At 42.6% G+C, this 14,160-nt stretch overlaps 1 protein-coding gene across 2 annotated transcripts; it reads left to right on the top strand.

Annotated features, from left to right (window-relative positions):
- The first annotated feature begins 9,377 nt into the window (after positions 1-9,377).
- On the top strand, positions 9,378-11,413 carry LOC142099517 (protein BTG1-like). Of its 2 annotated transcripts, XM_075183030.1 has the most exons (3): positions 9,378-9,545; positions 9,969-10,128; positions 10,737-11,413. In XM_075183030.1, exons 2-3 carry the CDS (start codon positions 10,011-10,013, stop codon positions 11,078-11,080), a joined length of 462 nt encoding a protein of 153 aa, XP_075039131.1. In that variant the 5' UTR covers positions 9,378-9,545; positions 9,969-10,010; the 3' UTR covers positions 11,081-11,413. The 2 variants fall into 2 exon arrangements, with proteins under 2 accessions (XP_075039131.1, XP_075039130.1); XM_075183029.1 differs by lacking the exon at positions 9,378-9,545 and having other exon boundaries at positions 9,596-10,128.
- The last annotated feature ends 2,747 nt before the right edge of the window (positions 11,414-14,160 follow it).

The raw sequence follows: 14,160 nt of genomic DNA, 5'->3' as shown, positions 1-14,160 counted from the left end.
AATTATGTCTTTAGTCCTTTGATCCCTCTAAAGTTTTCGGTTCAGGTGACCAATCAGCACAGATGTAGCTGACTTGTATTCTTCCCAATTATATCTTATCTTTCATTCTAACGGGACATTTGTTGGGGCGCAGTGGTGTTGGGAGTTTTCTACACTAAGGTACTGATTTATTAAGGGATGCATACTGGGCATGATGTGCGGATTCTAAAAAACGCACGTATATTTGGCATACGCACAGCCAAATTCAACAAGGAGCGGATGTAAAGATACTTGTGATGATGAATATGGTTGTAGGTCTGTCCTGCTCTACTAGACAAGACACTGCAGGATCCGTCCAATACCTATGTGAATTATCCACTCACAAAAGAACACACAGAAAAAGAAAATATTCAGTTAATGTCACCTGTTAATAATATAGGCATTAATAATAAAACATTAAAATATAAAATAAAGTTGTTGTTTTATTTAATGTTTTTCCTTGAAATATATTTATTAGGATGTTGAATATCTACTGTGCATAAAATACAATTTTATAGTTGCTCCTGATTGCAAACACATGTCCTAGCATGCATATTCAGCTGTCAGTGTTAGCAATCGGCATTTAAAGTAGACCTGTAGCTGGAACAAAGGATAGGGATGAAATATAAGTATCTGAGATATGCTCAGAGTGTGAATCAGAGGCTGCTCCGTGTGCTTGAGCTTTGCAGGCCCTCACTGTAGTCTGACTACAGACATACGCACCTTCCCCACCACCGTTCCCTCTGTGAAATCTTAGGCTGTTGTAAGTGTCTTTTGCATTCAAAGATTAATTGAATGTTTCTGCGTTCTCTGGTGTATGGACCACCACTTCTGGGCATGTGCAGAGTAATTGTGCAACTTACACGAACAAAATCGTTGTTTACGTGCCTTAATGAATCAGGTTAAGTGTTCTTCTCACAAACTGCACAATCAAATGACAAAGTTGAGCAAACAGGGAACAACAATTGATGTCTGCCAGTATTATTATTATCATCATCATTTATTTGTTAGGCGCCACAAGGTTTCCACAGCGCCGTACACAGTACAAACCTTAGACCATACAGCGTGACAAAGTACAGAACAATAAACACAAAGTACCAATACTTCAGAACTCCGGGCAGACATATGGGTAAAGACGGAGCAGAAGAACAGGTATGGAGACAGGAGGGGAGAGGGGCCCTGCTCATACGAGCTCACATCCTAAGGGAGGGTGAACAAACAGGCACAAGAGGGAGCCATTAAAGTAAGGGAGAGAAAGGTGGTTAGCGAAGGAGCAAGAAGGTTAGGGTTAAGTGGATGGTTGGTAGGCTTTGAGGAACAGGTGTTTTAAATGCCCGTTTGAAGGAGCAGAGACTGGGTGAGAGACGGATGGAGTGAGGGAGGTCGTTCCAGTGCACGGGAGCAGCTCAGGAGAAGTCTTGGGTTCTGGAGTGGGAAGAGGTAATCAGAGTGGAGGAGAGGTGACGGTCATTGGCTGAGCGCAGGGAGCTGGCAGGGGTGTGAATGGTGAGGAGGTTAGAGATATAGGGCACAGTAGACTGTAAGAGAGCTTTGTAAGTGGTGGTGAGGAGTTTGAAAAGGATCCTATAGGGGAAGGGGAGGCAGAGGAGGAGCGGTGTGATAAAAAGATGAGTCGGGCAGCTGCGTTCAGAACAGAACAAAGGGGGGCGAGGTGGGTGAGGGGGAGGCCAGTGAGAAGGTTACAGTAGTCGAGGCGGGAGATGAGTGCATGGATGATAGTTTTGGTGGCGTCTTGTGAGAGGAAGGGCCGGCAGTGGGCGATGTTGCGCAGCTGGAAGTGGCAGGTTTGGGCAAGAGATTGGACATGGGGGGCGAAGGAGAGAGAGGAGTCAGGGGTGACACCCAGGCAACGGAGCTGGGTGACAGAGGAGTTGGTTGTGTTATTAACAACGATAGAGAGGTCATGGGGGGAAGGAAGACAATGAGTTCAGTTTTTGAGATATTAATTTTGTGGGCAGCACAGTGGCCTAGTGGTTAGCACTTCTGCCTCACAGCACTGAGGTCATGAGTTCGATTCCCGACCATGGCCTTATCTGTGAGGAGTTTGTATGTTCTCCCCGTGTTTGCGTGGGTTTCCTCCGGGTGCTCCGGTTTCCTCCCACACTCCAAAAACATACTACTAGGTTAATTGTCTGCTATCAAAAGTTGACCCTAGTCTCTCCCTCTCTCTGTCTGTGTGTGTGTGTATGTTAGTGAATTTAGACTGTAAGCTCCAATGGGGCAGGGACTGATGTGAATGAGTTCTCTGTACAGCGCTGCAGAATTAGTGGCGCTATATAAATAAATGATGATGATGAATGATGATGAGAAAGCGCGGGGATATCCAGGAGGAGATGGCAGAGAGGCAGTCGGATACACGAGAGAGGAGAGTGGGAGAGAGATCAGGAGAAGATATGTGGAGCTGAATGTCGTCAGCATAGAGGTGATACTGAAGACTGTATGAGGAGATGAGAGCCCCTAGGAAGTGTAGAGAGAGAACAGAAGGGGGCCGAGAACAGAGCCCTGGGGGACTCCTACCGAGAGAGGGGAGGGAGGAAGAGCCAGATGTGGAGACAGAGAAGGTGCGGTTGGTGAGGTAAGAGGAGAACCAGGCGTGGACAGAACCAGAGAGGGCGAGAGAGAGAAAAGTTTGCAGAAGGAGGGGGTGATCTACGGTGTCAAAGGCCACGGTGTCAAACTTCACCTGCTGCAGCCTGCCACTCCACTTCTTCTGGGCATTGTAACTTGGTAATGAAAACCTTGTTTTTCTCTCTTTAGTTCCCTGCATCACTCTCACTATCAAGCTGCTTAACTCCTGCTCTCTGCCCCGTTTTGTCTTCTGCTGAATTATTTTTGGATGCCATAGCATTTGTTTTGTTAATTCCATCCATGCATTTATTATTCTGCTTATCTGTACCCATTGTTTTTATTTGTATGTATTTATGTAACTTTGTTGTATGTTCCAACCCCCTGTACTGTGCTGCGGAAGCCTTGTGGTGCCTTTATAAATAAAAGATAATGATAATCCTTGGTCATGCTATGATAAATGTGGTCAGATATCTTAGATGAACCAACAGAGAACACTACTGCACTGAGGAATTGGTCACTTCAATCACCAAAATTATGAATTTATAGAAAATTACATAATAAAAATGTATTTCCTTTAATAAAATATAAAATCAATATAGAATTAAAATAATGTAAAACAACAATGCACTTAACACTAGATATAATGATCCTACATATACCATACTTGCCAATTTTGGCAAGATTGCCTCTGTGAAATCAGGGGTGAGGTGGGGTGGGGCTTGTCGAATAGCGTCAATTGGCCCTGCCCCTTAAATTGACATAACATGTTCTGGCCTAATACAGCAGGGGACGGGGCCACAATGGTGCACAATTTGCGTCATAAGTCACACCCCGACGCTTAACTTATAAAATGGCTGGCATTCGAGAGGTTCCTCTGCTCTTCGGGGAATCTGGGAGGATTCACAGAAATTCGGGAATCTCCTGGACATTCCGGGAGAGTAGGCAACTATGACATATACTGAGGCTTATGATATTACAATCCTGATCAGTGCACTGATATTTGAGCATGGAGAAAAAAAAATCCTTTGCATATATTGAAAAAAGCATACAGTTGCATAGGTACTGTTCTCTTGTTTCTTTGTATGAATAATGTGCAAAATAGTTCATCTGACATGCAATATCAATGATGGTATATCAATACTAGCCTTATTATTATGTAATCAGTCTGCTTCACACAATATAGTGCTTCCAAATACTGCAATGATTCTCCATGGCATTAGACATCTTCAGTCTTTAAAGATAGTGGTATAATACTAAAACGATTTTTAGCAAAGGATAAGAAACCCAATGCACTGTCATTCCCTCTTGCAGGAGCTTCTTAATAGCTGTTCTTGGTTGGTACACTTGTCTCCCGAAAATGATGTAACACTGAGAAGACTTCACCCAGTGCATGTTTGAAACTTTAATCCGTTCTGCCTGTTCACACACAGTAATGACTATACAGCATATCATTCAATTTATCACAAATAATACAACAAAGGTATAAAGGCGCATATAACAAGTTCACCATAGAATAGAAAGGAGAAAAAGTCCATCAATGTTCACACAAATCAGAACGCTTCTCATAGGTCCAGTCTATGCAATCTTATTTGCAGGTGATATCAAAAGGCAAATGTCACATGGAAGGGTATAATTTTGTCTTTTATAAAGCTCTCCACATGTTATAATCCGTGAAAATTTGGAAAAAAGAGAGAATAAATGGATATCAGATTAATATTTCCATTAACAAAGATCCATCTTCCTTAGTTCTAAAAAAAAGTGACATATATCCACTTCACCGTGTGTAAACTAACGGTTACTTAACACCCCACACAGGTGAAGTGAGAAAATGAGATGAATCACTTACACAGTGAAGTTAATCCACTGACTGATATCAAAAATCGTGCCTGATTCAATTGCCACACGGTGCTCACTCGGAATATGTATAACGAGAGAAATATGCAAAAAGAATCGGACTTAAGTGAAGAGTCAGCGTGTAGATTGAATAGTTCCCGGGCAATCTCCGCTAGACAGTCCTCTCTCCTCCGGTGCGTGTAACACTGCTGTCAAGTGGGCTGATCTGTGTTTCACCGACGCGTTTCAACCCCGCCTCTGGGGTCTTTGTCAAGGTATACACAGAGTCCATTCAGTATCTATTTAAACTATCAGTGGTGTCTGAGTCATCGCTGCTTAATGAGAATTTCCTCCTCTTCTCTTCCATCTCTATGCACAGTGCCGCAGTCATTATAAATACATTTTTTTAGGTAACATCCGATCATTCAATTTCCCTAGAGCTTAGAGATCCCCATTACAGTCCATTAGCACCTACCGTGTTTCTTTGTATTGTAACGATATCATCAGAGGAGAAATTATGTAACATAAGTTAAGCACTTTGTGCTACAGTAGTTCTTTTGTGGGATTGGACCACACGCTCCACACGCAGCAACAAGTCTTTGGCACCCATGCCCTTGTCACCGGTTCTTCCTTAGACCATATTTGGTATGTACTAACCACTGCATACTGGGAACACTCCACCAGACCTGCCATTTTAGAGATGCTCTGACCCAGTCGTCTCGTCATCACAATTTGGCCTTTGTCAAAGTCGTTCAGATCCTTAGGCTGGGTACACACTACAGGTTTTTCAGCCGACTATTGGGTCAATTTAACGATAAACGACTGTTCGGACCAATATTGCATTAGTGTGTATACTTAAATTGATGAGTGATAGTCGTTCCAAAGTACAGATCGTCGTTACATTTGATTGTTAAACAGAACCAGGGGCGGATTGGTCATAGGCCTTACCGGTAGGCAGGTAACCTAACGATGTTTCTTTTTATTTTTTTAAATTGCAGGGTTTCTTTCAACAAGTAAGGTGACTGTTCCCCTTCCCCGGGACCAGCCAACTTCCTGCAAGTGGCCGCAGATCTGCGGTCCCTCAACCATATGTGTGGCCAGGGGCGGACCCAGACATTTGTCCTACCCTGGGCGATTTTAGGGGGTGGGGGCAATTTAGGCCCCGCCCCCTTTCTGTGTTCTCAGGCTGCCGGGCGGCTGCACAGTATGTGCAGGTCCGTTCAGCAGTGAAAGTGTGCTGTCCCGCTGCTCTGATTGTGTTTAAAACACAATCAGAGCAGCCGGGCAGCACACTGTCACTGCTGAACGGACCTGCACAGTGTGCAGCTGTCGGCAGCAAGCCCCTGGTAGGGGGGGGCGATCGCCCCCCCCCCCTGGATCCGCCACTGTGTGTGGCCTATCACAGGAGAATTAGATGTCACATGGGACGCGCACCATGTGACAGGTGCTGTCCCATATGAGCAAAGAAGCGCCGCCAGTAGCTGCTGAAAGGTAAGTGTGGGAGAAGGGGGGGGGGGGGGCTTTTGGAAATGTGTGTGTGTGAGAGAGCAGCGGTGGGGGGGCCTGTTTTGTGTGTGTGTGTGTGTGTGTGTGTGTGTGTGTGCAGCACACATAGCATGTTACACAGCTTGGCTGCAAAGAGTTCTCAGTTGAAATAATGATGATTTTAGCACCGCTGACACCTGCTTTCTGAATGATAAACTTCTGTCCAGCAATGTGAGTGTGTGAGGGCAGTGGGGGGGGGCTGATGGCAAATTTGAAATTTGTGTGTGTGGGCAACAGTGGGGGGGGGGGGGTGAGGGGAGCTGATGGCAAAGTTGTGTGTGTAGGCAGCAGGGGGGGGGGAACTGATGGCAAATGTGTGTGTGTAGGCAGCATTGGGGTGAGATGATGGCAAAGTTGTGTGTGTAGGCAGCAGTGGGGAGAGATGATGGCAAAGTTGTGTGTGTGGGCAGCAGTGGGGGGGCTAATGGCAATGGTGTGTGTGTGTGTGAGGGCAGCAGGGAAGGGCTGATGGCAATGTTATGTGTGTAGGCAGCAGGGGGGCTGGTGGCAATGGTGTGTGTTTGAGAGCAGCAGGGGGGGGCTGATGGCAATGTGTGTGTGTGTGTGTGTGTGTGTGTGTGTGTGTGAGCAGCAGGGGGGGCTGATGGCAATGTTGTGTGTGTACACAGCAGGGGGGGACTGATGGCAATGTTGTGTGTGTGAGGGAAGCAGGGAAGGGCTGATGGCAATGTTGTGTGTGGGGGGGGGGCAGTTAACAATGTGAGTGTGTGTGGGCAGCAGGGGGGTGGGCTGATGGCAATGTTGTGTGTGTGTGTGTGTGGACAGCAGGGGGGGCTGATGGCAATGTTGTGTGCTGGCAAAGGGGGCTTGTGGCAATGTAATATGTGTGTGTGATGGCAAAGGGGGCTTGCGGCAATGTAATATGGGTGTGAAGTAGGTGTTGGCTAATTAAAGCATGCAATTTTGTTTGTGGGGTGATTTTGGGACAATTTAATTTAATAGCGGGGCCTATTACTTTAAGATGGGGTGGTTTGGGGGCTATTATTTGAATGTGGGGCTGGCTGAGTTTGAGAAAGAGAGCTATTTATTAAATGTGAATATGAATTATTTAATGCCAGCATGGTCGTGAAAAATGGCAATATTTATTAAACGTAAATGCTATTAATTTATTGCTGGGGCTGTTTGGAGGGAGGGAAATAGGTTTATTTATTAAATTGAATACTAGTATTTTAATGGGGCAGTACACCTGTCAAACCGTAACGCAGGTGTCCTAAGGCAAGCTCAGGGAGGACAGAAACCTCCCATGGAGCAGAAGGGTCTGAAGGGAGGCCTTATTATTAAATATGGGTGGTTTTGATTTAACAACGGAGCTCGTTGGAGTTTTCTAAATTTCATGTACCCATATTTTTTCCAGATAGGGCCCCCGACATTCCAGGATCTAGACAAGCGGCAAACTGAGCCAGAGACACCAGCAACCTCATGTAGTGAAAGCAACAAGAATAGGTAGGGGAGGGGAGAGCAGGACAGTCTGCCAACTGTATTTTTCTATATTGGTAGTTCCTCTGCAGCATGTTATTAAATAAACATGAATATGTATATTGTGATGACATTTTCTGTTACTGGGTTGTGCTGCTACATTTAGTTGCTCATTTTGTCCTACTTTATATGTATTAATGTACCCATCACTTGTACACTGAGGAGGCAGCCATTATGTGGGTGAACCATTAATTATATGTTCCAATTTCAGCGGTACAGTCCTGATTTAGAGCTCTGTCCCATGAGAGGGAATGTTGGGAGAAGGCATACTTACCTACTTTTGACACCAGCTGTCCGGGAGGAAATCTGTCGAGGGGGCGTGGCCATGTGCGATGCACCGTTAGGCCCCGCCCCCTGTCAATCTTAGGAGATTCTGGCCAATCGTAGCAGGGGCCACAATGTCGCGATTAGCCCCGCCCCCATCATGTACAACAACGGGAGATGCTGGTTCCGGGATTTTTGCCTACTCTCTCGGGAGTCCGGGAGAACTCCCAAAAATTCGGGAGTCTCCCGGACATTCCGGGAGAGTAGGCAACTATGGGAGAAGGGTGGTATGTAATGGGCAGTCTAGCACTTTACAGCCCTCTGGTGGCATAGTCAACTTTGTACTAATCTCGCCTACTTTTGTGTTTGCCCTGCCTAGAGTTGATTTGGTCCCACCCACAAGAAGCCACTTCCAGATTTTTTTCAGGGCCATTTTATGTTCCCAATCCGCTCCTAAACAGAACTAATAAATCTTGTTCCGATGTCATTCCAATCCTGCAGTGTGTATGCACACATGATCAGGATCTCCACAGAGTTTACAGAGTCATGATCTTTCAGCTGGCAGTTATGACAGTTAGAGCACAGATCTGAGGGTAAATCTTTTATGACATGTATAGTGTGTATGCATGAATTGGCATGGGGATTGTGACTTTGTTTTCCAGTCATTCATTGGTACAACCATTGTAGATAACACATTGGTCAGAAAATTCTGTAGTATGTACCCAGCCTTACTCTTTCCTGCTTCCAACACATCAACTTCAGAAAGTGACTGATCACTTGCTGCCTAACATATCCCACCCCTTGACAGGTGCCATTGTAACCAATGTTATTCACTTCACTTGTCATTGGTTTTAGTGCTGTGGCTGACTGGACTATATATAAATACACACATAGTGGTCATATTGGAGTGTATAGGGTGGTATGTCATACAGCCACTTCTCCTACTGCCTTCATTGTAAAACTATAAAATTAACATTTTCCATACCACCACTTCTATCGAGATAGTTAAAAGTGGCGGTATGGAAAATGTAAGTGAATTGAATACCATAGCTTTATAATGAAGGCAAAAAGAGAAGTGGTGGTAATACATACCACCATATACCAGTCTACTTCTACCAGGAGAACCAGGAGAGAGAGAATAAAAGTAATATTGCATGTTAAGAAAGTGTTTCAGTGAATAAAGAAATTGAAGCACTGTGTAAAAAACATATTTGTGAGATTAAATACATTGTAACAAACTAACAAGCAAGGCTGACATGTATTGTTTTGTATTTATGGTTGATTTCAAAATAATTTTTAAAATGTTGTCTAGGTTAACCACTTGAGATGTTATGTTCACATGCACTAAATTCGCTAAACCTGTTATAATGTCGAATACAGCAAATCTACTTATTTATATTTTGAGTCGGTCGGTAAGGGTTAAAGAGGAAGTGAAGAGGCTGCTTCGTTTCACCCCACTTTCCACCTGTTGCTAAGCAGACTCCCCCCACAGACAGCCACCCACTCCCACTTGTTGCTAGGCAGATTCTCTGTCCGTGACGTGTCAGAACGTTCAGTTTGTTTATTTATACATTGTAGCAAACCTGTGCAGACGTGCAGCTTGCTTCCATTGTGACGTCACTTCGGAGTGGCTTCTAATTGGCTCCTCCTCCCCCTTGTTTACCAAAGGCTTTGCGGCCAAGAATGTTAACCGCTTCCTCCGTTCTAATAGTACGACAGTCGGTGGCAAAGAAGCTGGAGGCTAAGGGCAAGGCCAGAACGACACAGACCGGTTCTTCTCAACAAATTTTTTTCCTAAGGCAAGGACCCCCAAGCTGAAGTCGGGGTGGGGCTTGGTGACATTAGGGGAGGGGAGGGAAAAAAACACAAACAATTCAATCACTTTGTAACTCCTCCACCTCCACATATCAACTGCAAGACCGCCCACTACCCTAGCTGGAAAACAGAACATCCAGCTGTGGACAAGAAGGGGCAAACTGTGCTCTTCACCCCACTAATTACCTTAAACAGACCACTGGGAAACATTTTGGGGGGTCTGTAGAAATTTAGTGCAGTAGCATCCGCTTTGTAAGGTCTGACAGAAGACCAGATATTGTGAATTTCGATATAAACACTATTAAGAAAATAGACTAATCTCAACAATTCCACTGAAACCCGATGCCGTATGTAGTATATGCCTAGAAGAATAGAAAACTAAGTGGATTATTATATGGTCTTCGTAGGATCCTTCTGCTAGATTCGTACCAGGAAACTGAAGGGGCACAATGAAGACTGAGATCTCAACAGCAGCTGCATTCATCACCAAGCTCCTCAAAACAAGTGGGGTTATAGAAGAGCTTCAGTTACAGCAGTTCTGCCAGTCCTTGCAGGAGTCAATGAAAGGTAAGACCAAATCTTCTCATGGAGAATACTGTACTTTGTTCATTTCTATACACTGAAGAAGTAGGTGGTACATGGAAGGGTTTTCCCGTACAAGAGTCAACAGGGGATGAACGATAAATAAATGCATCTCATATTAAAGATTCAACTAATAAATGACCTGGAACATTTGTTTATTTAGTGTTTGTTTGTTTTTTAGCTTGGGATACTGGTTTAGTATGACACTTTCAATAACAATATTGTTGTGATTATTTTAGTAGAGGAAGTTGGTGACTAATAGCAAGAATCGCACTGAATTGACTATATAATATATTCATTTCAACAAAAGCTGCATCCTCTGCCTTCAAACTTCTGTATTGTTTGCTATGAGGAATATACCTATAATAAATATGTGTAATATCAGTCAGTAAATGACATATGGTAAGTTAGGAATTAGGTAAGCTCTATGATAATTATTTAATCATCTGTAATACAATAAGTCCAGGGAGTGGAATATATTGCAATAGTTGTTTAACATGTTGTTATTTTTCCCACCCCCTTTTTACTGCAACCCCTCCACTTTTCTCCTCCTCCACCTTCCCACTCCCACTTCTCCCCTTTGTTTCCAACAGATCATTATAAACATCACTGGTTTCCCCAGATTCCTTGCAAAGGATCAGGCTATCGCTGCCTGAGAATCAACCACAAAATGGACCCTTTGATAGGGCGCGCAGCAGGACATATTGGCCTCAGCCACCAGAGACTGTTCCAGCTTCTGCCCAGTGAGCTCACGCTGTGGGTTGACCCATTTGAAGTTTCTTATCGTATAGGGGAAGATGGATCTATCTGTGTACTGTATGAGGGTCCGCCAGCAGTTGGCAAGTCCTTAGAAACCCACTCCAGCTGCAAAGATGCATGTCGGATGGGACAACACAGCCCATCCAAAAACTACAACATGATGACTGTTTCTAGTTAAATGTTCACACACAAAGAACATTTCAAGAATCAAATTTTACAATTATGTATGTATCCCTTTTCAACCTCCCCTTTATGAATTGTCCCATCTTCAACACATAGACATTAAAATTGTAGTACTGCCAAGTCTCTCCTTTCTTGTTGCTAAAGGTGAGCGTAGAATTTTAATTGAGTGTAAAAGGTTCTTGCTGTTTTTCTTTCGTTTTGTTTTTTTAAATTACTTTTTTGCTCCCCTATGTGAAATTGTAAATGAAATATTGAGTCAAGAGAGTTTATATTTTGGAATAATCCTTGACTCTTTTTTTTTTAATAAAAACAAAAACAATTGCGTTTACTTGTTTTACTATTGTTTTTTGTGTTTCCAGGACAAAAAAGAAATTTAAAGTTGACCTATTATTTCTTAAAACACAATTTTTATTTTGTTTAAAGTAGCAAACTTAAATGTTCAATCACTTAGGTGGTTGTTCAGCTTCAAAAGTTTTTCTTTGATGCAGAATGGTGAAAATGGTGTTAAATGATTTCAAAATATATTCCTCTAATCCTATGCAATTTTGAGGCCTATTTGGTGAAGACACTAAATGAAAACCATTGCTAATGGTTAATAATACTTATTAATAATATAACTTTGCATGTTAGAGTTTCTCTCTGTGAATGAGCTGCATTTGTCATCTACATAGTGTAGTAGTTGGTTCATATGCTAAAGAAATAGGTCGTATTTGCCCATTGAAGTGAACTGCTGCTTGTAGATAGCAATCGTTTGAAAATGTGTATTCTATTCCAAACATTTTAACTGACAATTCAGAACATACAATGGTTATTTATAAACAAATCAATTTAGTTTCTGTGACATCATGCATACGCTCTTAAATATGTAAAAGAGAGTATATCCATATAAATAAGATTTAGTTTGAATTTTTTTAAAGTGTACATTAAGTCACATAGGCATCAATTATTCTGCACAGAAAATATTAATTTGTGGCATATTATTATTTATGAGTGGATGCTGGTATGCTTTCAACTGCAGGCACCAATAATACAGTACTCCCTCTGGTCATTTGTTTCCTAAAATCTATTATTATATTATGCTTTCTTGGCTCTGCCGCACAATAAGGTTTGAGCAGAGGTCATTTACAAAGCTCTAAACATCCAATTTGCAGTTCAGAACCAACTTTCCACCCACTGTGTGCCCCAATTTACGCAGGTGTGGTTAGATTTCTGGCACATGGGTTTGCGGAGCAAGTGGGCAGAGCTTGCAGAGCACCAGGAGTTTGTACAGGATGAGTAAAGGAGATGGGTGGAGTGAGTGTGTTCTTTTGCAAAGTCTGGCACATGCTATTTCCACTCTGGAAGGAGATTTTAATTTTGCACTAACTTTGAGTTGGTGGGCTTTGAGTCTCGTCATATCATTTTAACGGGTCCCGTTTCAGGGCGCAAAATAACAGCCTGCCACTTCCTATTGCAGGCCAATTACTTTAATCTGCAGGGCAAACCCTTTAGCCATATCCCCAAAATGTCTGGACAACCACCTACCTTACCTTCTTTCACACAAGCCAAATGTGCTCTCTCCTCTCTCTGTAATTCATTCTCCTTCAGCCCCTCATATGAGTGTTGGTTAGAGGAGGGTATGTCCCAGGGTATCGCACACCATGTTTCTGCTCGGTCACATATTGTGAGCTGTGTGATACCAGGGGACATACCTGCTGTGTGTGTGTATATAAAGTAAGACATGTCGGGGGGATAAGAATAAATTACAGTGAGGATGGATAATGTATTATTGGGGAGATTATGGGAAAAATGGGTTACAGAATATATGTATCGGGCTACTAACAACAGTGGTGTTTCTGACATTAGCTGCAATGTACACCTTGCATAACACATAGAGAAGTTGCACTATATTGAAACCTAAAACGAAGTACAGCCCAAGGAAACTTTAGGTCATGTTTTATTTATCTAAGTTTATGTGAGACCTATGTACAATAGTTGGCAGAATGTGCTCTATATTTTACAACAGTTACCAGCATGGGCTTTGTGTTATATAATATTTACTAGAATGAGGTCTGAAGTTTATTCATTGTATAATATGGTATATTGGATGCTAGGTAGCCTCTGTGTTACATACCGATTATCAGACGTGGCTTTATATTATATAACAAATCAGATTCTTGTTTATAGAAAAATATCCTATGAAATATTCCAAAATTATGAGGCCCTTGGAGGTAATATTGCTTAATATACTATTTATTTGGCCTCTCAGATGAAGCAAATTGTTGTTCACATCAAATAACCATTGCTTTCAATACATAGCGTGCCTAAATGGGTGATCAATATTCCTTCTTAGTTGAGCAATCTGGAAAGAGTTAAAAGGCTAATTTAATGAGTACACCATGAATGGTTCCATTCACAATTTGCAGGATCTTTCCTAGCAAGCTCAATTTTTAATACTATCATTTCCAAATCGCTCAGCATAGAGGTCAGTGGCCTTTAATAGAGAAGAGGAAAAAAAAATATGCATGACAAGGCCACATTTAATTTTACTTTGCTATTAATTTCAAAGCTTGCCAGACACAGTTAAGCTGATTTTAGAGTTTGGCTTTGAGATTACTTTGCAGACTAACAGAATATGTATGGGCATGTTTTATTTGCCCAGTCTGCTGATATGTGAAACATTGTATAGTCTAACAATTTACATGTTCAGACCAATATGTTATTCTGTCATCATTTTTACTACAGCAATATGAGGACTGTTTCTCCTTACAGTCTTTAGCATTTTTCATTATTTATTGAATATAACAGTGTGTGTTAACAAACACAGCACACTGAACGTCCAGCCGGTGGCCTTAATTCTGCCGGCACATGCAGCTGACCAGATTGACCAAGCATTGTGTGGGGGTTCTAAAGCAATCACTATATACATTCAAAATCTGAACCCAGGTATTGGTAATTATGGCAGAATTTCTGGTGGAATGTTAACCTCAATCACTCCAGAAGAGCAGGCAGCAATGCATCATCCACAGTACTGCAGTTTGACCATCTAAGGATGTGTGCTTACCAGGGCCGTAACTACACATGTTGGGAGTAGAT

Source organism: Mixophyes fleayi, chromosome 8 (genome assembly GCF_038048845.1).
Source record: "Mixophyes fleayi isolate aMixFle1 chromosome 8, aMixFle1.hap1, whole genome shotgun sequence".
NCBI lineage: Eukaryota > Metazoa > Chordata > Amphibia > Anura > Limnodynastidae > Mixophyes > Mixophyes fleayi.
Note: the sequence above shows the minus strand (reverse complement) of the source record. Positions and strands in the feature narration are given on the sequence as shown.

Bases quoted from the DNA above. Each gene is read 5' to 3' on its own strand.
- LOC142099517 (XM_075183030.1), top strand. From the start codon at position 10,011: ATGAAGACTGAGATCTCAACAGCAGCTGCATTCATCACCAAGCTCCTC. The intron at 10,129-10,736 runs GTAAGACCAAAT...TGTTTCCAACAG, and splicing joins CTTGCAGGAGTCAATGAAAG to ATCATTATAAACATCACTGG.